The 25793-nt window shown below is 43.5% G+C and overlaps 1 protein-coding gene across 5 annotated transcripts in view; it reads right to left on the bottom strand.

Moving 5' to 3' along the window:
- Positions 1-25793, bottom strand: part of Map2k5 (mitogen-activated protein kinase kinase 5) — a 237834-nt gene that overhangs the window by 209418 nt on the left and 2623 nt on the right. For 4 of the 5 annotated variants that reach the window (XM_005347788.2, XM_026778922.1, XM_026778920.1 and 1 more), the window contains exons 2-3: positions 21977-22025; positions 9292-9359 (exon numbers count right to left, since the gene is read on the bottom strand). In XM_005347788.2, the coding sequence (XP_005347845.1) occupies positions 9292-9359; positions 21977-22025 (117 nt within the window). The remainder of the gene's footprint in view (positions 1-9291; positions 9360-21976; positions 22026-25793) is intronic. The other variant, XM_026778923.1, reaches the window with a different exon arrangement.

Here is a 25793-nt window from a genome sequence, read left to right as displayed (position 1 = left end):
GGAGAGAGAGAGAGAGAGAGAGAGAGAGAGAGAGAGAGAGAGAGAGAGAGAGGATCACTGAATAAGATGAGAAAATGAAAACTATTTTTGGTTTTACTGGTGGCTTGTGGCCATTATTTGAGTAAATAGAACAATATCTAAAACAAGCTCTTTCATTCCTGTCTTAGACACTGTTCTGTTGCTGTCAAGAGACACCATGACCAAAGCAATTCTTACAAAAGAAAGCACTGGGGACTGGCTTACAGTGGCAGAGCTTTAGTCCATTATCATGATGGTGGGAGCATGGGGGCAGGCGTGGCACAGGGACAGTGGCTGAGAGCCACATCCAGAGCTGCAGTGAAAGGGAGAGGCAGAAGAGGAAAGAAACAGGAAAGGGAGACTGGGCCTGGCATGGCTATTAGAAACCTCAAAGCCAAAAAAAAATAAAAAAAAATAAAAAAAATAAAAAAAATAAAGAAATCTCAAAGCCCACCCAAGTGCCACACTTCCTCCAAAAGGGCCACACCTCCTAATCCTACCAAAGAGTTCAACTCCCTGGTGACTAAACATTCAAATATTCAAATATGAGCCTATTGGGGGTATTCTCCCCCCCCCTTTCTTAAAGAGAGAGTGAGAGAGACAGGGTTTCTCTATGTAACAGTCTCGGGTGTCCTCGAACTCACTCTGTAGACCAGGCTGTTGGCCTTGAACTCACAGAGATCTGCCTGCCTCTGCCTCCAGAGCACCAGGATTAAATATGTGTGGCACCACTGCCCAGCTAAAGGGCATTCTTTTTTTTCAATTCAAATTACCTTTATTTAGTGTAACAAATGAACTGATTTACACAAATAAAAAAATGTTTGAAAGAAAAAACACAAGAATTTGGTTTCCTAGCAGAGTTGTGGCTACAGATTCTATTCTGTTCTTAAGCTGCTTGAATGTTTTCTGTTTTCATTTTTTCAAGACAGGGTTTTGTTCTGTGTAGCCCTGGCTGTCTGGAATTCACTCTGTAGACCAGGCTGGCCTCAGACATCACAGAGATCCACCTGCCTCTGCCTCCTGAGTGCTGAGATAAAAGGCTTGCGCCACCACTGCCTGGACTGAATATTCCTTTAATAATGTCAAAAATGCTTATTACATATGTATCTTCTCTTCTCTGGCTCTCGGGCCATTAAGTGGGAGTCCTCTGAGAATAACTTTACAAGGTGAGACCCTGCACAGTGACAAAACTCAAACTGCCTTTAATAATCACTCCAATTGCCTTTACATCTGGACTGGAATGTTTTCACTACTTATTTGCTATTGGACATACTGGAAACAAACTCCTGTAAGAGCTCCACTTAAGAGTGCCACAGTGTAACGGTATTGGCTCCTGGCACCAAACGTTTCTGGGTGATGCAGACACTGTCATGTCTAGAGCAGACAGGACATTCTGTGAACAAGAGCAGCACACCATTTTCCACATAAAATCTGTGCCCTATAGCGTCATCGGCTTTACTTTCCAAGTTAGATTTTAACTTTGAATACTTAACGATGTTGTTGATGTGTATTTCACGTTCTTCGTGTCTACTAGGAATATGGGACAGATGCTGCCAACCTCTACACCCATTCTCAGTTCTCCGTTGATTTTTTCCCTTCCCCAAAGAGTCTGCAACACAGACAGAACACTGTGTCTTTGGAGGCTGAATAGAACAGCCAGGACCTGGAGGTCTTCTCACCACTAGGAAGGATCTGTGTGCAGTACGCTTCGGGAACCTTCCTCCCCCACCATAGGTCCAGTTTCCCTTCTCTTCATCAACTCTCCAGCCTGTTTTAACAGTGTTCTGCATGGCCGACTGTACACGTTAATGGATGGATCTGGGAACTAACTCCTTATTGAGGGCTGAGCTGACTTTGTCTCCTGCAAAGTAAAATCCTGTTCAATAAAGAGTATACTTAAGACATCTGTGGACAATGCTCTCTAAGACAACTCCCTGCCAGCAGAGGCCCTGGGCTTCTTGAACATACTACTCCCAAATGGGTAGTATATTTTGTAGTAAAAATGTATTTTGGCCAAAATATATATTTTAAACTTCAGAAGCCTTAGAATTTTTTTTCATTATTTTTTGAACTTAGATGCATAGTCACTGTAGTAAAAAGCATTATTTTTAATAATCAAGAAAAAGTAGTACATACAAAACTTTCTCCGTAAAACTTACTAGTCACCAAAACAAAACCCATAAACAGGTGGGAGTCTCTTTCCAGGCCTCCTTGGTCCAGACCCATAACTTCAACCCATTTCTGAAACTGACGTCTAGGGCTCTGGTGCTCACCTGCGAAGCGGAGGCACTCACAAGACCTCTGAGGTGCCCTCCAGCTCTTCTCAACTTAACCACGGTTTTAGAGGCAATCTCCACATTATGCAGACCAGGGTAAAGATAATTACAGCCCAATTTACAGGGTGCTCCAGAGGTCAAAGAGTGCTTCTCCCTGACGTTAGCCACCATCTAACAAGGTACACGATGGTCAAGTATACCAAAGGGAATACTTACACTCCACGGAAAGACAAGGTCTCTGCTATAATGAGAGGCATTACGGTAAAACTCATCCTGTACTCTTCTGGAAATGAGGGGGAGCAAATGAAGAGAATTATTCTTGTTAATACTCTGCTCCACTCACAAAAGCCTAGGAGGAGCAGGAGACTCTAGCGTGAAAAACATCCTTTGCTAGACACAGGACCCAGCAGAAACCAGTATGAATCCACTCACAGACGGTGCACTGCTGCTTTCCCCAGCGAAAGGCCACCCCAAAGAAGAGGTTAGCATTACAATGAGCCCTTCAACAAATGGGCTCCACAGCACTGCAGCACAGCAAGACCAAGGGGGGACAGCAGCCTCCTGTTTCTAATCTTCTAAAAAGAAATGAGAGGGGAAAATAAGAACAACAACCAAATTTAAACTACATTAAGGGAATATTTAACAGGGTCCTTTAAATAATTTGCAACGATCAGGTATTTAGTTTTCAGAATATGTAGGTTGTATGTTTTTCTAATAAAGCATTTCAAATTCTAATTAAAAAAATACTTTATGGAGGAATTAAAAAGATACAATAGTGTCAGAGGAGAAGCCGTGATCCCAGAAGTGGAATATTCTAGCAGCATAACTTACAAGAAACTACGCTATAAAAACAGATTGTTGATTAACACAAACTCATAACAAAATGCAGAGCGCTATCACCATGCTGCTGTAATAACACTTGGCTGCTGAAGTCTCTCAATACATTAAATATCTCCTTGGAGACCAAATTACTTTACATTTTCTTAAAAGACAATTTATTACAGCTTTGTTTTCTTCTCATTATCTCTTAAAAATATATCGAATGGAGACAAGAACACAACTTCTAAATAACTTATACGAAATGGTCCTGATGTGAGTTGGCAGCCTTCAGTTTGTTTGCTGGCTATTACTCAACAGCGCACAACCTGCTGCCAGGACATGCCCTCACTGCCACTCGACAGCCCTGGCTCACGTGGATCAAAAACCACAGTATGCCATTATTACAGCGCTCATAAAATTAACAGCCTCGGGCTGCTAGCAATTTAAATAATTGATAAGTTTTCAATTAAAAAGCCAACATTTTCAGGTCTACTATAAAAATCTATTTAAATTACTGATAAAAACTTATGTTGGCCGAAAGCCAGAAAATCCCTTCATCCAATTGTGGGTGGGGTGTGATTCAGCATGCCTTCACTCTCTCTACCTAGACTGTCCACTCCTCATTTTTGAGAGCTGTAGAACAGAGGTGAAACGTCTCCACCTTCACTTCCCCACATGGATTTAAAGTGAACACAATTTTACTGAATTCCACATTAAAGTCAAAGCTGTTGTAGTTTGTGCCTACAGTAAAATGCAGTTCTCTGGTGGGATCTTCCCACGCCAAATCCTTTTGCAGAGTCTAGTTGAATTTATCTATTGTACCGGATGGTTTTGTGTGTCAATTTGACACAAGCTAGAGTCATCAGAAGAAGGAGCCTCAGTTGAGGAAATGCCTCGAAGGGATCCAGCTGTCAGGCATTTTCACATTTGGTGATCAATGGGGGAGGGCCAAATCTATGGTGGGTGAGGCCTTCTCTCGGCTGCTGGTTCTGGTTCTATAAGAAGGTGAGCTGAGCAAGCCATGGGAAGCAAGCCAGTAAGCACCACACGGCCATGGTCTCTGTGTCAGCTTCTGCCTCCCAGATTCTGCCCTGTTTGAGTTCCTGTCCTGACTTTTTCCAGTGATGAGCAGTAATGCTGAAATATAAACCTAATAAACCCTTTCCTCCCCAGTGTGCTTTTTGGTCATGGTGTTTTGTTGCAGCAATAGAAACCCTAACTAAGACACCTATTTATTTTTTGAGAAGAGGACTCACTGTGTAGCTCTGGCTAGCCTAGAAGTCACTGTGTAGACCAGGTTGACTGTAAACTCAGACATCTGCTTGCACTGCCTCCCAAGTGCTGGGATTAAAGGTGTGAGCTACCTACCACACCTAGCACACAAATTTGAATGTATAAAGTAAATACAGAGAAAACTATCCATTTCTTTTAGATTTTCCAATTTTGTGGAGTATACGTTTTAAAGTATAACCTAATAATCCTTTGGTATCTGTTGTTATGTCCCATTTTCGTTTCTTTCTCCTCATGTTTTAATTAGTTTGGATAAGGGTTTGTTTATTTTGTGGATTTTCTCAAAGAACCAACTCTTTCGTTGATTCTTTACATTGTTATCTCTGTTTCTATTTTATTGATTTCAGCCCTCATTTTGATTATTTCCTGCCCTCTACTCCTCTTGTGTGTGCTTACTTCTTCTCGTTCCAGAGCTTCCAGGTGTGCTGTTAAGTTGCTACTATGGGATCTCTTTAATCTTTTATGTAAGCACTTAGTACAATGATCTCCACTAGGTCCCACCCCACAGAAGAGAAGGAAGGATTGTAGAAGCCAGAGGGGCTGCAAAAACCAGGACCACATGGCCCACAGAATCAACTAATCAGGGCTCACTGGAGCAGCAATCATCAAGCCTGCATGGGTCTGCCCTGGGTCCTCTGAATATGTTATAGTTATTAGCCTGGTGTTTTTTGTGTATCTCCTAACGTGGGAAAGGGGGTATTTCTGACTCTTTCACCTGCTCTTGGGACCCTTTTCCTCCTACTGGGTTGCCTTGCCCAGCTTTGATATCAGGGTTTGTGCCTAGCCTTATTGTAACTTGTTTTGTTTTGTTTATTTATTTTACATCCCGATTGCAGTTTTCCCTCCCTCCTCTCCTCCCAATTCCTCCCCTGCCACTTCCCCTCTGCCCCACCCGATCCTGTCCTCCATTTCTATTTGGAAAAGGGCAGGCCCTCCATGAATATCAACAAAACATGGCATATGACGTTACAGTAAGACTAAGCACCTCCCCCTGTATGAAGGGTGGGCAAGATGACCCAGTATGAGGAATGGGCCAATAAAAGAGTCAAAGACATCTCCTGCTCCCATTGTTAGGAATCCCAAAAGAATCCCAAGTTACACAACTGTTACATATATGCAGAGTCAATCCCATGCAGGCTATAGGTTGTCGGTTCAGTCTCTATGAGCTACTATGAGCCCAGGTTAGCTGATTCTGTGGGTGTTCGTGTGATGTTCTTGACCCCTCTGGCTCCTACAATCCTTCCTCCCTCTCTTCAGCAGGAGTCCCAGAGCTCAGTCTAATGTTTGTCTGTGAGTCTCTCCATCTGTTTGCATCAGTTGCTGGGTGGGCCTCTCTGATGACAATAGGACTAGGCACCAATCTATGAGTATAGCAGAATATTATTAGGCATTGTTACATTGACTTATTTTTTTTCTCCAGTCATGTTTGGTTATAGCCTAGGCTTCTGGGAGGGCATCTGTAACCCCACTGATCACCAGGGCTGGTAAAGCTGACCTGGCTGGCTAGATGGGTGTCCCCTTCCTCCCTCACAGCTCTACCTGAGTCTCTCCAGAAGCTGCACGCTCAGTTGAAAAGGACAACCTCCTCGAAAAGGAAGACTGGTCGAAACAAGCTCTCAAGGTCTTTATTGTGTCTCCTTGTGCCAAGTGCGCTGAGCTGACGTCCCTGGGAGGCCTGCTCTTTTCTGACATCCCTGGGAGGCCTGCTCTTTTCTGATCTCCCTGGGAGGCCTGCTCTTTTCTGGACAGGACTGAAGGAGGAGTGGATCAAGGGGAAAGGGGAGGAGAGAGAGCATGGAGCGCAAGGAAGGACATATTGAAAACAAAAGTCAAATAAAATAAAATTTAAATAAATAAACACCAATGAAAAATTCCTTTACCAGGCTGGTGACCCTGAGGACTATCTGTGAACCCTACTGTGACAATACTGGTCCCCATAGTAATTTCCAACCAGAAGGACTGAGGCAAACTAAGAGGGAAAGTCGTTTTCAGACCAAAAAACACCTCTCAAGAAATCTCAGGGACTACTACATTTAAGGACATGTCTGTCCTACAAGATTATGTGATCATGACTAATGTTTCTACAACAAAAAATAATTAAATAATGCATTTGAAAAATAAGTGTAAGTTATAAGGAAGTATAGTCCAGACAGCACAAGTAAGATAGTGTATAAATAAATCAATCAAGTTTTATAATGGCCTTGACATAGTTTCCAGTAGATTTTTTTAGGTGGTAGACCAAAAAGATACTGTGTGAAAGAATGAATGGCTGTGGGATTTGGAAGGGCTAAATGAAAATCTATATTTTCTTTCTAAAATTTATTTTTAGTTATGTGTATATATGTATGTCTGTGTGGGGGTTTGTGCATGCGCATGTGGGTGCCCACAAAGACCAGAAGAGGTGTCAAATCCCCTGGAACTGCAGTTCCGAGCAGTTCCAAACTCAGGTCTTCAGCAAGAACAGTCCCTGCTCCTCACTACCAAGTCATCTCTCTCTAGGCCGGGGTCTGAACTTTCAATATAACTTTAAGACCTTGGGCATGCCTTTCAAAGATTTACAAAATAGAGATGAAGGGTTGGAAGGGTAGCTCAGCAATGGGGTGCATGCTTGGGAAATACAGGGCTCTGGATCAATCTCTAGCCCCCCTAACACCACCACCCCCCCCACACACACACACGAACCAGGGCTAATGTCTATCACAGAATGATTAAATTATTCTCCTTCTTAATGGCTGAGAAGATGGCCCCGTGAGGAAAGCGCTGCATCAGGAACATGAAGACTTCTCCAGAAGCCATGTAAAGCTAGGTATGGTGGCAAGTGTCTGTGACCCCAGACTGCAGCAGGATGACTGCAAAACAGCAGATTTCACGGACACTCAAAGGCCAGCTATCCTGGCACACGCAGTGGCCTGCCTCAAACTGGCAGAAGGTGAAGACTGACCTCCTCACCTTGTCCTCTGACCTCCATGTACATGCCTGGCATGCATACATCTGTACTCACACACAAGATATTTACACACTCCTCCATTACCATCTTAACTTACCACCCCGACACACACAGATACACAAATAAAAAAATCAATGAGAGAGAGAGACTTTCAAGCTCTGAGCTTACACACTGGGCACTCAGACATGGAAAGGATTAGCAGCATCATGAGGACCACACTCAGCACTCTCTTTCACAAGGAGGCACGATTGTCAAGGTCTTCTGAGAAGTCCACACTGCTTAGATGTGGGTATGCCGAATGCCTGTGAAAGTACACTGTTGTCAGTTCTCTGCCAAAGCCTTACGTTAGAAAACCAGAACGCGCCTGTGTGCGTGCATTTCCTAAAAACAAAGGAGTCATGCTCTCGGGAGAGTTAGCCAATCCATCAACAGCAGTGCCGCCTTGGAAAAGACAATCCCACTCTGCCTTCCGATGATCTCAGCTCTAAATTCTCAGTACACAAAGACTCCCACATAAGTTAATGGGAAGTCAATGGGAAATTGACTTTTCCTACTCGGGGCTGGTAGGAATGCAATGCTCTGTTAATCATGCCATCCTTCTTGTTCTCTTTCCTCCTACCCTAAATTAAAACTATTGGCGGAAACCCACACAGACGGTTTCCAGTTTTCATTACGATGAAACAATATCCTGGTTGAAGTTGAAGGCTATCAAAAGCATACGTCCTGACTGTGGGCTCCAATTCAAGTCTGAGGGAAAAGCAAGAGTCTGGTCTTGTTCATCATGTCCACATTACTACCACCTTGCGTTTGTAGAACGCTTTCACATCTGTTACCCTGTCTGACCGCTACAATTGCCTTGTGCGGTAGAAAGGACGTATGTTATCACCCACCACTGACAGAGGAGGCAACTGTGGTCCTTAAAGGCTAAGTCATCCGCCTCGTCCGCCTCAGGCCAGGCACCCAAAGCAGAGCTGTGCTTCTAGCAGTTCCTTCCCCAGACCAGAAAAGGTTTTCCAAACAGAGTACAAAGTCAGGTAAAAGGAAACTAGGGAGGCAAGCTCAAACCGGGGCTCAGGGAAGCTATATGTCTCTTGTTGTTTATAAATTTTTCTCAATTGGTACTGAAGCTTTAGAACTGTACCCATTCTGTTACCAATTTTAGTCTCAGACAAATGTTAATGCAAATTTCCAGCAAAAGTCGAGATACCAGAGAAAAGTCCACCTAGTATAAATTCAGTCCTGCTGTTCATTCCAGGGTACAAGCAGGAGGGTGGGCAGTGCAGAAAATAAGCCGGAGTACATCTTTAAATCCTGCGTCCATAAAAGCCTGCAGCTATCTTATAGCTGAAGTCTGGAAGGGTGAAAGACATCTCCAGTCAAAAGTAGATTTTGAAAAATTTTTTAGAGCCCAGGGGTTCATTTTTAATGAGCCGTTACTTTAAGTACTGCATAAAAAATACAGGAAATTGATAGTCCATTTAGTCTGCACCATACCTAATGCAAAAGTCATTAAGATGCATTATTCTTAATGTTCATGATATGATCAGTAAGTGTCTTTTGAAAATAATGTCCTTAACTTTCACATAAGGAAATCTTGAAAACCTTATCTATTACACAGGAAAATGCCATGGCAACTGTGATTTACTCACATATCTTCACCGCGCCCAAGAAACAGCATCCTCAATTACATTAACATGCTTTAAAAACAGTCCTTGTTTGCCAGGCTGATGAGATGGCTCAGCGGGGAAGACACTTGCCACCAGTCCTGACAACCTGAGTTGCAGCCCCAGAACTCACATGGTGGATGGAAGGAAAGAACCAATTCCTGCAAGTTGACCTCTGGTGTGTAAGTGTGTGTGCAGGCGTGTGCATGCACGTGCACACACACAAATAAAATGTTTTTAAAAACACTACAATAGCCCTTGTATGCAGTGCACTTACGTATGACAGCATTGCCTTCATTTCTTCATCACTTCTCACTGTAATCCTATCACCATCTTCATCTTCATCTGTTCAAAAAATGAATATGATGAAAGTGGTAAGACTTGCATTCTTTTTTAATATTTATCTTATCATTTCATTGTGCGAATGTGCGGGAAGATGTACACATGGGAGCAGGGCTCACAGAGGCCTGAAAAGGAGCTAGAGCACCTGCTCGAGGAAGAACTAAAATTTTCTTTTAAAAGGAAGGTAAAATATCAAAATACTTCTCTAGTTATTCTCGACGCATATCCAGGTCAAGTAAATTTGACTGGAGTAGGACAAGATAGGCTGCTGAAGAAGAGAGGCCTCTCGCTCTACTTTGGTACTTTTACGTCTCATGTGGCACCGTGCTCCCGTTCTCTATTCTTCCTCTCTCCCAGAAAACCCACCACATCACTGAAGCAGGTGAAAATGTCTCCCATTTGCGAAACACTGCTGCAGGAAGGGGCTCTGACTTGGGCTTCACATGCTACACTGCCCGAGAACCACGCCACAGCCCTGCACTGCGGACAGCAGGGCTCTTCCTGCTTTACAGAAGGCAAGCCTGGGCCTCGCACAAGGCTCACAGCAAAGGGGCTAGAACAGTAGGCTTCCGTCTTCCATCCTATCTTGCAAAGCTCTCTCTAAGAGTTTTGTTTGTCCCAGTCCTCTGACCTGCAAGAATCAAACGGTGATTCGTGCTATTTTGAAATAATGTAATAGTCTCAAGACTCAGGGCTATTAAGACTTTACAAAACCTATAACCAGAATGTGCACATTTGAATAAATAGTAAAGAACTCACATCTAGAAACCATGAGCTCATTTCAGTAATTCTCTTAGTTTGAAAAGCTGTTTTTAAGAACCTAAAAATAGACCTCTTGAGAAGACCAGATCTCAATTTTAACCTAAAATAGAATTGTTGACCTAATCACCACCAGCATCTTTTCCCAGGCTGGACTAGAATAACTTTCTTGTTATTTCTAAATATTTTGATAGCTCATCCTTCTAAAGAGTAGGAACACGTGGTGACCAAGATGGCCCAGTGAATAAAGCACCTGCTTTCCAGCCTGACAAGCTGAGTTCGATCCCTAGACTCCACACTGTTGAAGGAGGGATTCGGCTCCCGGAAGCTGGCCTCTGGCCTCTGCACATATGCGGCAGCATATGCGTTCCCACGGGCATCCAAGCATACACACTGAATGAATGGATGGATGAAAGAAAGAAGGAAATGTAATAACAAAATTTTAACAAGAGCGGGAGCATCTGACGGCTGATGCAGAAATTCTAAATACACAGTTCAAAGAAAAAATGCTCAACCATTGGAGCAGCGTGCAGAGCCTGCTCTGCCCAGGTAACAGTCTAGAAGGGGCAGGCCCTTGGCAAGATGCTCAGGATCTGAGTACTTGCTAAACAATCAGCATTATAGGTCTGCTCACTCTTGGGCATATAACTGCAGATTTGATTAGATGGGCCCATTCCAAACCTGGCACATTGGGCATCTCATCCTAAAAGAATAAGTTCGCACAGCTCTGAAAGAACAGAGGGATTTGGTTCATCACACAAATCTCCCATCATACACAGGCATACCCACTTGTCCACAGGAAGACATTATGAAGATGTCCTCTTGTTTGGTGACAAGATCATGGGGGCCACGGGAAGGGGTCTGTGCTTTTCCCAATTAGCCTATTACCAAGCAAAATACTAGTGGCTCCTTTTGCTCTCAGTAGCCAGCAGCAAACTGACAGCACCGGGGAAAGCAGCATTTCCCTCCGTTACCCTCCATGACTTCAGCCAATGGTTCACAAAGGGTCTTCTTTCCAAAGCCTCGTGCTGCACAGTTCCCCAAGCCTACTGAATCAGTGTCTCCAAGTCACTGTCCAAACAGCTGGGAGCTGTCCAGAACCCCTACTGAAAACTCTGCAAACAAGAGTACCACAATGGTATACAAAAGACACATTCCTGCATGCATCCCTGCATGTCTGAGAAATTTCTACACATAAAGAGCTGCTTTTTCTGTGTTTAGTTTTCAATACAGACTTTCTAAGGACACACTAGAGAGAAACACCATCTAGCAGGCGTTTCTTCATGGGTCTTAGAAACTAACATACTCAAGCTAAGTTGGAAGTTTCCTTTGAAACTCAGAAGACAAGGAAGACGAGAGAACATAGTATAAAAGCATGGAAGACTATGTACCAACACCCACAAAGGCACGCCATAGTTTTAAAGTCAGGTCAAAGAAGGCTGGGAACATAGCTCTGTTGGTAAAGTGCTTGCCAAGCAAATAAAATCCCTGTGCTAGGGACAAGGAGACAGGAGGGTACCTGGGTCTCACTGGCGAGCCAGTCTAGCCAAGCTCCAGATTTAGTAAGAGAACTTGCCTTAGTGCTGAATTTCCTTACCTCTTTCAGCCCAAGCCTCTGCTCCAACATGAAATATCTCAGTTCTATTTTTCTCTTAAAATTATGTATGTATGTATGTATGTATGTATGTATGTATGTATGTATGTATGTATATACACTCACACATATATATGTATGTATATATAAAAGACATATTATATATAATTAAAATTTTTATTGCCCCCCCCCCAAAAAAAGAATACAATGGAAGCTGGGTGATGGTGGCTCACGCCTTAAATCCCAGCACTGGGGAGGGAGAGGCAGGCGGATTTCTGTGAGTTCAAGGCCAGCCTGGTCTACAAGAGCTAGTTCCAAGACAGGCTCCAAAGCTGCAGAGAAACCCTGTCTCAAAAAAAGACAATAAGACAATGGAGACTAAAAAAGACATCTGAAGTCAACCTGTGACCACCACAGACATGCTCACACAAATACATGTGTACCTGCACACACACATGAATGCACACACATAATCAGCCAATCTGGGCCGAATTCTGTCCAACATAAAGAGCTTTTGGCCAATCTCATTCCTACATCAGAGTTAGCTATGCAGATACAGTTCATATTCAAATTTCAACAGACACACACAAACACACACACAAACATACACAGGACCTCAGGAAGGTATTCCTTGAATAGAACAGGAAAGCACTCAGAGTTTAGTAAAACAGTGAAAAGCCTTTTATGACTTCTGATGAGAGACCATAAATTCCACACGTACCATTTACATAATTATCTCTCTAAATTAAGTCAAGGAAGTATTGAAGGAGAGAGGAAGTGGGGGCGAAGTGGGAGATGGAATGAGGTGGGGAATTTCTAAACTTGCAAACCCAGACTTAAGACTACTTAAGGTGTTCTAGAATTGTGGTTTCTATGTAAGCTTGAGGATTTTTGCCAGGAAAGTCAGCTGGCAGATCGATGCCTCACAGAGACTCCAAGCACAGCAGACAGGCCCCACAGCCAAGGCGCTGTAGCAGACGGAAAGGTGGAAGAGGAGTGCTGCCGCAAGCCTACAACATGTTCTGACTCCAAGCGAAGAGCTCAGACCAGTTGAAAGGAGAATTCCAATTAAGCCTGGTGATAAAATCAGGCTTATGTGACACAGTGACTAATAGCTCGTATGGCCTAACAGGATGGATGTCTTGGTTTCTCAGGGGACCGCTTTACCCTCTCATTTCCGTGCTTAGCTACTTTAATGAAGATGCTGTTCTTGTCAAAATGGAAGTTGGGTTGGAAAAATAACCACACTCATGAGAACGCAGGTGATGCTGGCCAAAAAGTGAAACGGAACCTGCTCCTGACCCCCTGATGCCACGCTCGGGAAGAAACCACTCACCCCAGCGTTTAAAGAGAGGAAGCAGTTAAGGGACAGGCCTGGGAAGCAAGTGAGAGAGGAAAGCAGAGTGCTACCAAGCAGCTTAGTAGACAGTGACCTGGAACATCTTTACCCCAAAAGTTAGACCTCCTCAGACAGCTCCAGCAAACAGCCTGGCTATTTGCCTTTCAAACTGTATTGGCTATTTTAAAACTACACTCACTGGAGTCATGAATCCTAAGAACTTAACTAAAAGGGAACCAAGAGTTCGAAAGGTACAGACGGTTGGTACAGAGCTCCAGAAGGAAGTGGCGCTGAGCGGAAAGAAGAAAGATATAACCTGAGCTCTTTTCTGTCTTATACATGAAGGTTCTTTGCCATCTGACCAAAGGAACATTACAGGATATAACCGGGGAGAGGGTGCGCTCAGAGATCTGATACACTGGTTCGCAATGACAATCCCAGACTCCTCTAGTTGCCTGGAGCATAGTAATATGATTTTCCAGCACATTAGGGAAGCAAAAGGAGAACCGGAAAGTCTATGTACTGGCTGGATTTTGTTAATGTCACTTAAAATGGAGGCAAAAATCCTAGCAAGATACCAAATAGAGTACGGCAGATGGCAAACAAATATTATGAAGCAATCTTTACAAAATCTGCAGTGTGTCACAAATATACAAAATGGCAGAGTTTGGGAAAAGAGAATCATAACAGGCCATATGTTGTTCACGATTTTTATCTGAAGCAACGTGCAATCTGAAAGACAAACTTAGAGGAGCCATATAAAGGCCCCAGAAGAGAGCGGTACCTCAGGTAGGGGTGGTCAGAATGGCCCAGTGGACAAACAGCAGAAACTGGAGAATTTCCAGAACTGCAGTGACAGGAAGTGAAAGCAATATATTATGTGTCATTTGTCACACTCCTTCTGAATCAGGTAGGAGTCAGATACAACTACAGTAATGGCAGGAAAGAAATGGAAACATGGTTGTAAATATTAGAAAGACATCAGTTGGAAATTAGCAGAAAAGATGTCATGTTCAGAGCAGTTCTCAGGGACAGCATCCACTGACCTAGGTAGGATAACAGCCCACGGCTTCTGTGGTCACACCTTCACATCCATGAGCTATCACTGAGCTCCTGGCCTCCCCCTCAATGTTCCAGGGCTTCCCTGTTTCTTGGTTTCCTTCTCCTTCTTGCAGAAGAAAGCGCCTACTATGTGGCAGGTATGATACTCAGGCACGGAGACAGTGAAGTGGAAACTGTGTAGGTCATATACATACAGCTGATATTTGGGAAAGGACACTGTGGGCAGAAAGAACAGCTAGCACAAGGGAAGAATTCCTGGCCTGTTCCAGGGACAAAGGAAGTGAGACTGGCAGGAACAGAATGCAAAGAGGAGAAAGAAAGAGTCCAGAGAAGTGATGGTGTGGCTGGGTCAGGGCCAGTGTGTGACATGGGACTTGAGCATTTGAAGGAGTTGCCTTTCACTGTTGAGTAAGATGAAAGCCGTGGGAGCTTTCTGATGCTTAAGATCTCATCTTCTCGGAGGATCACCCTGGCTGCTGGGTGGACAAGAGGAAGGCTGGGACAGGGGCCAAGAAGGCTACTGTCCTACTCCAGATAAGGGTGATGATGGCCTAACAAGCTACAGATGTTCTGAGTTTTGCACCCCACTTTAAGAGTTAAGAGTTTCACTGTGCAGCCCAAGCTGGCTCAACTCATGGCTTATGCAATCCTCTGGCCTCAGCCTGTTGAATTGCTGGGACATAGTGTATACCACTAAGCCTAGTCAAGTTGAGGTTTTGAGAACAGACCACATGCTGGCTCTATGTGAAGACAAGTTCAATGGGTTTGCAGATATATGGAACAAACAAACTTATTCCAGGTATTTTATTTCTTCAAGCACCCATGCATTCCAGAAAAGCATCTCAAGTCTACCATGTGCCTGGTACTGCAGGCTGCTTCCAAATGCAAGCAGCCACCGATCTCGAGGAACAACTGGTCCAACTGCTTGTTTAAAGAACTTCTTTATACTCATGCAAATTAACAGTATTATATATATATATATATATGACTAAAAAGAGTCTAGACTTGTTAAAGCCAAAATTCTACAAATTAAAGCTCTCTTCAATTTTTTTCAAATTTGCATAATTAACTTTTATGTGTCCAATATTTTTCAGACTGAATGTACATTCATTGTAAATTATAATTTTCCCACTAATATATCTAGTTTGTTTATAAATAATGACCCTTTTTCTATATACAACAATTTAAGAAAATGAAACTTCATTTCTTCTATCTTTAGACTTGAACTTTTCCATGATATAAAAAGTGGCTGCCATCCAACCGTTCTCACTGGACTTTGCTGCAACTTAGACACAAGGCATCTCCTACACATACCACTCCAATACTCAACTACAGTTGAGGGAGGGAGGGAGGGAGGGAGGGAGGGAGGGGAGGATGTAAGGAAAGAAGGAAGGGAGGAGGAAGGGAGGGAAGGAGGGAGGGAGGGGAGAGGGAGGGAATAGAAAACCCTCAGAGGTAGGATGGTGCAGAGATGACTCAGTGGTTAAGAATACTTGCTACTCATCCAGGGACCCATATTTAGTTCCCAGTACCTACAACGGGCTTCTGGCCTCAAATGCATAAACACATGATGGAAGAAGGTCATTGGTTAAGTAATAAAGAAACTGCTTGGCCTCATAGGTTAAAACATAGGTGGGAGGAGTAAACAGAACAGAATGCTGGGAGGAAGAGGAAGTGAGCTCAGAGACGCCATGCTCCCCTCTCCTGGGCAGACGCTATAGCTCTGCTCTCTGAGGCAGAAGCATGAAGCTCAGACCCAGGATGGACATAGGCTAGAATCTTTCCCGGTAAGACTGATGCTACACAGATTATTAGAGATGGGTTGATTGGGATATGAGAATTAGCCTGTAAGGGCTAGAGTTAATGGGCCAAGCAGTGTTTAAAAGAATACAGTTTGTGTGTTGTTATTTCGGGGCATAAGCTAGCCAGGCGGCTGGGGTGCCGGGGACACAGCCCCGCCGCTCCTATTACAACAAACACATAAATAAAATTTTTCAAATATTAAAAATAAATAGTTGGGGCTGAAGAAAGGCACAAACATTCATCTTCTCACCATGTTTTCTGAGTCTATTCTGATACAGAGTTTGACAAGGATGGAGACACGGGATGGCTGCAGGCCTGAAGCTAGTATCATAGAGAAGTGAGAACACATGTGTCTGAGCACAAGCCAGCATGTGTCGGGGTGAACGTCAAGCTCATCCTTCAAGCTGCCCATGAGACTTCCCCGTCCCACAACATCAGTCTAATAGCCACTGGTCTCAAGAAAAACACAGAGAACGATGTGCACGTAATAGACAGGCACATGAAATGCATCTGCAGGGCTGGCTGATGTTCATCACCTGGTGTGTCAGAGCGCTCATTAATCTGCTAATGAAACTGAGAGACTCAGCAGGGACTCTGGGCCTTCATAAGTGCCAGGCTCCCACAGCATCCGCTAGGCCCACACATGCAACATACAGGAATTTTTATGGTTATGGACTTTAGTCTCATCTCAGAAATGTTCTCACATCTGGGAAAAGACAAAGTATTCAATAACTGGCATGGAGTCAACTATCTATTTGCATGAAAAATAAAACTGGACTCCATCTGACTACTGTCACCAAAATATACTGAAAATAGTACAATAGTAAAAATAAAGTCTTTCCATTCCTGGTAATAAAAAAAACTCATGCTTTTCATTTAAATAAAAATGATACACACAAATAACATGTATGTGCAAAACCCCATTAAGTAGAAAGAAAAAGCAATAAAAATAAATGTTTTCAGCACCCTGGAATGTGGAAGACCTTTTTAAGCATAAAAAATCCAGAAGTAACGAGAAAAAATATGGGAAGCTTGCCCACATAAAACTTTTACCTTCTCTATAGAAAAAACAGAGAGAGAATAAAAAGCACAAAACACGCTGAAAAGAAAAACAATACTTGTAAAGACAGACAACCACAGCACTCAGCAGGCAGAGGCAGACAGATCTCTGTGAGCTCGAGGCCAACCTGGTCTACAAGAGCTAGTTCCAGGACAGCTAGGGCTGTTACACAGAGAAACCCTGTCTTGAAAAACCAACCCCCCCCCCAAAAAAAAGAACAAAAACAAAAAAAGAAAACCAATATTTTCCTTTAGAAAGCTTTCAAATCAAGTAGAAAAAAAAGCAACCTAAAAGAAGCATGGGCAAAGGTGATGAAAAACAGTTTATAGACATTAAATACACATGAAAAATACTAATACTCATTATAAAGAAATATAAAGAGAAAAGTAATAACTTTTCTAACCATCAAATTAATTTTGAGTAGAAACCCACTAGTATCTAGGGATTGGTGAGGGTGCAGAAAGGGCTTTCTAGCATGGTGGTGGGTTGTGAATGAGTTCCTTTTTGGAAAGCACACACGGTCACGGAGGTTCAGAGCAGAGGGGCTTCCTGTATCACAACAATTCCAAATGCCTAGAAATCTATCCTACGCACCAACGTACTCAATATGGAAAGATCTAAGCCACTACTGTGGATTTCCACATTTTCTCTGGTTTTAAAAAACTGGTTAAAAACTTGGATGTTCATCTAGTAGATTAAATAAGTCACAACCGATGCTGGAAAGAAGTCTAATGCATGCTAGCAATGAGGGCAGGGAAGATAATGGGAGCATAGTATGTAAGGGAACTCAAGAAGCACTAACAATAAATGAGAAAATGAGGACTTTCTGCTTTGTTTCTAAGCTATTTAAAATTTATAACAATATCCATTATATAAAAACAAACAACCCACTAGGCATTAATTAGTACTTTTGGGTTAGCACGTTGGCTCGGTGGGTTAAGGCACTTGTCACTGAGCCTGAGAGCCTGACTTAGACCCCTGACACACATGGTGGAAGGAAAGCACTGATTCCTGCAAGCTTTCCTCCTACTTGGCTCCACACGTGTGATATGGCCTATGTATGTGTGATGTGTATGTGTAAGCACAAGTGCACACATGCACACACATACACTAAATATACGTGAAAAAGCTAATTAACCAAATAATGCTCTTTGTGTACCAGTCATGTGGAAGAAAAACCCACAAGGGTATTAAGAAAAAAGAGGCTTTAGGATCACCAGCTCCACTGGTGAATGCGGCCCAGAGGAGCCTCCCTCCTATCCCATGAAGCCCTAACTCCTTTAGAAAACACAGCAACTGTAGAACCTCTGCCCCTCAGTATAGTACAAGTAGGAATTTGAATTGTCCACCATAACCAAATACATCTATCTAGGTCCAGGAGACAGCACAGATACTCCCAGAGCACAGGACAGTATCTATTTAGCTGTAGCTCTTGAGCATTTCACAATTTTCATTTGAATATAGACACATGGGACACTGGCTCTGCTCAACAAGCATGTGCCCTAGAGCTCTAGAGTTAGTGCAAAGAAGTGACTGGCACGCGAGGGAGGGAAAGGCAACTAGAAGCAGCTGGCCGTCCACTCTGAGAACAGTGCACGGAGAGACAAGCTGTCACATCAGCAATGTTTCCTGTCCTCTCAACCCTTTCCCCTACATTTATGAAGACTGGTAGCTTTGAGCCCTATGCTGTCTCTTGCTGCTCGTAATTATCACACCAGTTCTCCAGTATGAGGCGTCAGTTAGGGTTGGGTGCGCGCTGTAGTGTTAAATAGTCCTTCACAATGCTTTATTTCTTTGAGGGTTACTTATCCATCATCCACCAAAATGCCTCAGACCTCCTAGAAGATTCACCTGCAAACCAAACCATAACTGTTTCTTGCATATTGATTCTACTTAATGGTTCATATTTTTTGGGTCAGACAATCAAGCTACTCAAAAACAATCCTGAGAAAGCCAGCCGAGGGTGATGATAATCCAGCCCAAAACAACAAAGGCTGTCATCATTTTTCTCTGTATGTTTATATTGGTTTTTTGTTTGTTTTCCACTTTATAGCTGGTCCAGAGTTGGATGCTGGGGCAAGTGCCCACAGTCCTAGCACTTGGCAGGAAGAGGGAGTGGGGAAAGAGGAGGGACATAAGAGAGGGAGAGAGGAGGGAGAGAATCTTGACATAATCTATAGATGAGCAAAGCTGACCAGCAAACAGCCAGATACAGAACTGCTATCCTTACTGGGAAACACAGAAGAACATGACATTAAAGAATAGAAACCTAAGCTGGGCGGCAGTGGTGCACGCCTTTAATCCCAGCACTTATGAGGCAGAGGCAGGTGGATCTCTGTGAGTTCGTGGCCAGTTCTAGAAAAGCCAGAACTGTTACAGAGAAATCCTGTCTCAAAAATCAAGTAAAAAAACAAACAACAAAAAGAAAAAAAAATGGAAACCTCAAAGTCTGAACATTTTTTTCTATCTATGCTTCAGAGATTTCCAAGTGCTTACGACGACTGTGTGTGTTTGAGTCTGGGCTCCGTGACTTCCTAGCAACCACTTTACGTCTGTGGGTTCCAGTTTCTTCACAGGTCAAATTTTCCTACTGTGCAGAGTCACTACGAAGATTATTAAGCCCCAGCAACAATCTTCAGAAAGAATCTAGTACATTGGCTGCCTCAGAAAAACCATCAGTATAGTAGTTAGAACAATTAGCACTATTATTATGAATGCTAAACCTGGATGCCAGTGGAGCAGGCTCGGGCCCAGGAGTGGAGAATACAAAGTTAGGCCTGTGTGTACAAGCCTCATGGCCTGAGTTTAATCCCTGGAACAACTGTGGAAGGAGAGAACCGACTCCTGAAAGTTGTCCTCTGACCTGCACAGGTGCCCGCATGGGGGTGGGAGGAACGCATAGGTATACACATACATACAGAGAGAGATTAAAGTAGAGTGAAAATAAACTCCTTGCATGTTTTATGGAAAGCCAGCGAGAATATACTTCAACTGTGGTGACTCTTGGCATTCAGCACAGTGGTTGAGAAAATATGTTCTAGAATGCGCTCTCACGTATCTGAGCAAGTTGTTCAGTTCTTGGAGATGCCCTTGCTTGGGCTGAAACAGGAACAACAGTCCTTCATCATACCTCATGGGAATCTTGTGAAGGCTAAAGGAAATGAGCTAACTATCTGGTGGCAGTATGAACACCAAATGCTCGCTCGTGGAATACTCCTAGCCCCGGCCCCCTTTAGTTACTGAAAGAAGTCTAAATAGAGCTTTGTGTGTGTGTCTGTGTCTGTGTATCTGTGTGAATGTATACCAAATACATACATATTCCTCAACAGTATAAAGAGCTTAGCACCATTAATAAAACAGTAATTAATTGTCCTACTCTGGTTACTGAACACTATTTCAGCAATGGGGACGTACACAAAGTGAAACATGCACTTATTCATCTCTGATCCCCCCGGGTCCATGTCCATTTTCCAGGGAAGGGAGCACTGCATTGAGTCCTCTGCAGATCCTGTCCCCAGTAAACATCTGAGGTGGGTAAGGAGGGCTAGAATTTTGGTGAAATGGGATTGTATCAGGCACATCATTTGTCCATTCAACCACCAATCCCGGTCTCCTTCCGTATCAGCACATACACTCTGTGTTCTTCCCAGGTACCGCTGTGTGCTTCAGAACATGGACACATTATCACTTCCTGGTGCACTCTACAGAGGCATTTTGCTTATTTTTAGTCCTTTACTATCAAAAAATGGTCCTACCATGTACATCTTGTTTCAACAAGGACATTCAGTGTTTCTGTTGGACTGCTTCCAAGAGAGCTCTGCTGAGTAAAAAGTGCTACATAGTTTACCTGTTCCTAGGTGCGGTTGAACTGTCCTCTAACAAGGACATTACTTACTGTACACTCTACCAGTGATCATCTTTAAAACAGGAACAAAAGCATACCGTCATGTGGGGGGAAAAGTCGCAATCATTTCCATATTGGAAAGTGGCACACACTTTTGTGTGCATACATGTATATGATGTGTATATGTGTGTATGAGTATATATGGGCATGTTCCTATGTGTAAGAGTGGATAAGCACATACCACAGCACATGTATGGAAGGCAGACCCCAGCCTTAACTATTGGTCTTCAGCGTCTATCTTGTTTAAGACAGGGTCTCTTTTTTGTTGTTTGCTGGTTCCATCAGGCTCGCTGGCCCCACAGCATTTAGATCTGCTGTCTCTATCTCCTCTTCTGCAGTAGGAACACTGGGGTTACAAATGTGTGCTACTCTGCTCAGTGTTTGCATGTGTTATGGGGATTTGAACTCAGGTTCTCACAATGGTGCAAGTGTCTTATCCACTGAGCAATCTCTTCAGCCCATGCCCCATTTTCAAAAAAGGGAAAGACCACAGTTTCAACTCCTGACTTTATCCTTCTCAGCACCTGAGGCCCTACACAACTTCTAAACTAGCGGCAGGCCTTCCTCTGCAAAGACTGTATCAAAACCAGTTTCCTGGCACATCCCAGCCCTGGCCATAAAAGCCAGTTCAATGGAGAGCAGAGGATTCAGGACAGAAGGGCCCCTGTCATCATCAACAGGAAAGCCAAAGCCCACTGAAAGAGAATCATTCCACACACGCCCACGAGAGCTTTACTCGGCTGCTATGTCCTAAAGCACTGAAGAATTAAAACCTCTTCATCAACGATCACTGGTCTACAGGTAGTTTACACGTTTCATTTTGCCCTGCACTATCATAACACAGAGAAGAGCAGATAAAGGTCATGTTGGTAATTAAAGCTATATTGTAGAGATATGCACACCCAAGATATGATTAAATAAGAAAATATTACTCGGTTCAGTATCATCATTAAACTTGCATTAATTTATAAATATTTAAATGTACCATATGATGATCATAAATAATCTGTTTTTGTCAGTTTTGAAAGTAATGCAACCCATAAAGCATGTGAAATATCACTGCAGAAAGAGAATGAGGAGCGTATAGAGCCAGACTCACATTCAAACGCTGTTGTCGTTGCTTCAGGCAGGACCTGGCCTATCACATCCTAAACAAAGGAAGAATAAAAAAGCACAATTAGTCATCTTCTTTATTGCCAACATGTGACAAGTCCAAGAGAAAATAGGGGAACCTGGGAAGGATTTTTGAGATGCTGGCATATACTATGGAAACATGAGCGGATAATCACACTTCTGCAGAAACTTTACATCTCTACTCCCTTCATATTGCATTAAAGACAATCTTTTATTCTCAGTTCAACAGTGCACATCACCACACTATTACACACACCCACACACAGCTTCATATATTGGAGACGTGGGGGGGAAGAGGCTTAAGAGTCAGACCACCTTAGGCTTGGGTCCTTACTATTAAATATACAACCTGGGAAACATTTTTTTATTTAAACATCCTGAGCCTCATTCTGATTATTTCCAAAATGTATCCAATGACACTGAAAGAGTAATGTGAAAACTAAATAATAAACATAAGTAATTAAGTAATAAACATAAGCTTGACACGTGGTAGACACTCAACAAATGTGGTTCCTGATCTGTAAAGACCACAAGGAGCCTCGCTCTCACAGTGGTAGTTTGAGCAAACAAGTTTCTGTGATGATATGCAGCATCAGGGTAATAAGACAGTTCTCATCAACCTTTATTCCTAAGCAACACAAACATATTTAATATTGCTGGGATATAATTCATTGGAAGGAAAGCCCTAGAAGGTATATATGATCTGTTATTAATATGTAAATGAGTCTCTAAAGTTGAAAACACTAAAAAAATTAGTCTGCAGGGGCAGCTAAATTGAAGAGGTACAGAACACCTAAGCTCTGGGAAAGGAGGCCCTCCATCATGTCCAATCCCACAGCAAAAGCCTTGCAGACCTCATTTCTCTCCAGGAGCTCTGCTACGACGGCCCTCCCATGCCCAGGCTGTGCCAGAACGAGCACCAGGCAGCCAGCTGACAAAGCCGGCTGGCAGCGTTTCTCAGCAGGGAGCTCACAGCCCTTCCAAAGCAGGGCACTTAGCAGAGCTGAGGCTGCAGCTCCCTTCTAAAGGCAGTTCCTTAGGAGCCTTGCTGCAGTGCCAATTTGCATAATCATCTTGACACTTCTTTTTCCCTTTTTTTTTTTCAAAAAACAAAACCGGAAAAAAAAAAAAATTGATCAGGGAAAACAACTATCCTGGGTAGCCTTTACTCATCTGTCAAAAAAAGGTGATGTCGTCTCTGTCTCTAACCTTAGCAAGTAAAACATCAACTTAGTGAGGAAGTGAGGAGCCAAAATTTTAGGGTAAGGAAACTGTTTGTAGACATTCATAGGTAGCAAGCACCTCTTAGCAGGCAGCTGGCTCTACACTGACTACAGAATTAAGTATACAGGCAATCCAGAGGGAAGGATGGAAGCCTAAACACAGCCAGAGTGGCAGGACTGTCTCCCCAAACCCTCTATTGGCCATTTTTAAGCAGGGCACATTTAATGGCTTTACATACATTTCCACTTTACTCTAAGAGATTATTCTGTACTTGTTTCCAAGGGGATTTCTGCTATCCTCAAAACTGCAACAGTTTTCTTTACCTAAAGACATTTTCAAAAGAAAATTTAAATTGACACATCTTGACAGTGATCATTTCTTGATTTTTCTTCCTACCTCTCAATAAGTCAGAGGAATATCTAACAGAAGAGAAGTAAAACGGTCTCTATAGCATGCCGGGAGCTTTGTAAGTAAGTGCATGTTAAGACTTGGCTCTTCAGCAAAACTATGATTTGTTCTCTGAAATAAGATGGGTAACAGAAAGAGCCAAATGAAAGATGTCAATAGCAAAGAGTGTTTGTTCACTGTGATCGTTAATATTGCCTATCAAGCAGACAGAACCTAGAATCACTTAAAAGATGTTGGGGTGGCCAGGCGATGGTGGCGCACGCCTTTAATCCCAGCACTCGGGAGGCAGAGGCAGGCGGATCTCTGTGAGTTCGAGACCAGCCTGGTCTACAGAGCTAGATCCAGGACAGGCTCCAAAGCCACAGAGAAACCCTGTCTCGAAAAACCAAAAAAAAAAAGATGTTGGGGCACGTCTGCGAGGGAGTTTCTGTGCTATGCTAACTGGGGTGGGAAGGCACACCTTAACCATGGGTGACACCATGCCATGGACATGGGCTGAGGAGCACTCATCGTTCTATGCTTCCTGATCACAGACGCAACATGACCAGCTGCCTCCCGCTCCTACTGCCCTGCCTTCCCTGCCAAACCCTCAAACTGTGAGTGAAAATAAAATCTTTCTTCCCTAACTGGCTTTTGTTAGGAATCTTGTCACCACAAGGAAGAGGAGTGACAAGCAAGAGGAGTGAAGAATCACAGGTTCAGTTTGGATAGAAACATCATCACAAATCGCGACAACTGTGAGACTTCAAGACAGGCTACGAAGAGAAAGAGAAGGCCACCGACCAACCCAGTCCCACACACAATTCCTAGAACTGAAGACTGTCTCCAGGGACGAGGAGAAAGAAGGCCAAAGAACAACAGAGCCCAGTGTCTCTGCCCTTGGTTTTGGCTTCCTCCACACTGCACTTAACTCCCAGAGATACAGACAACAGACAAGCGTGGAGGGGACAGGATGAGACCTGCACAGGGTCTCCCAGCCACTTGGAGAAGTAACAACTGGAATCTTCAACTACTGACTGCGATCTCAGATACTCAATCACTCTGACTTGGTGGCCAAACCCTGCTCTGGCTTCTGTGTTTGGTTTTGCCAAAAACAGGCTCTATGGCTCTGCAAGGCCCTGCCCCTCCCAGGGTACAGCTTCCTCATCTGAAAACTGGAACGTGTACGAAAAGGCTCAAGTAGACCAAGGGGCCATCCAAGTTTCACATGGCCTTCAAGTTTAAGGTTCCAAGTCCGAGATGCTGATTTCTTTGGGGTTTTGTCTTTTCCTGATGGAAGAGATGACGTGAAGTGGGAGAGTGGATGACAAGGACCTGAGGTGGCATCCTGCCTGACTTGCCTTGAGCCAGCAGAAGCACAGAGCACAGACCCACTTCTAAGGTCTTTGTTGGCGCTTACTGACAAATGTCCCCCAGCTGCTCTTATGACAAAAAAGTCCCAACACACAGCCCTGAGCCCTAGTGCTGGGCCCCCAGTGTGATGTGCCGGAGCTCTCCTGGTGTACTCAGAAGCAGAGGGCCAGGACCTATCCCTTACATCATAGTGTCAACATTTATAGGGTACCTTCTCTGTGCTTCATCTTTACAAGTCTTGATGTAGGCGTCCCTGTGCAGAAATAAGGACACTGAGGCTCAGAGAGAGATGACTTGCCAAACTGGTGGCACAACTGGCAAGAAAGTCCAAATGACCCGACTCAGAACCCAGTGCTCACCCAGCATTCAAGAAGCAAAGGCAGGGGGGTGAGGAGTTTGAGGTTATCCTTCACAAAATAGGCAATTTGAGATCAGGCTGAGCAACATGACCCCCTGACTCAAAGAAAGACGCCAGAGATCTGCACAGGTCATAACCGTGCACATCTGGGTTGGCAATCATTTTTTTTAAAAATAAATGTTCTTTTTTAAATTTTTCATTTATTATATAAACATGTGTGTGTAAATAGTAATCATGGATGCACACATGCCATGGCAACATGTATGCAAATCAGAAGACAACTTTCAGGAGTTGGTTCCACCATGGGTTCCATGGACTGAACTCGGGAGGTCAGCTTGCACAATGTGTACTTTTACCCACAGAGCATCTCACTGGCCCCTCTTCCTATTTTGAGCTCTATCAGTAAATTTCCAGGTCCTATGAAGCAACAGAAACAGAG

Source organism: Microtus ochrogaster, chromosome 5 (genome assembly GCF_000317375.1).
Source record: "Microtus ochrogaster isolate Prairie Vole_2 chromosome 5, MicOch1.0, whole genome shotgun sequence".
Classification (NCBI taxonomy): Eukaryota; Metazoa; Chordata; class Mammalia; order Rodentia; family Cricetidae; genus Microtus; species Microtus ochrogaster.
This window is presented reverse-complemented; position numbering and strand designations above follow the sequence as displayed.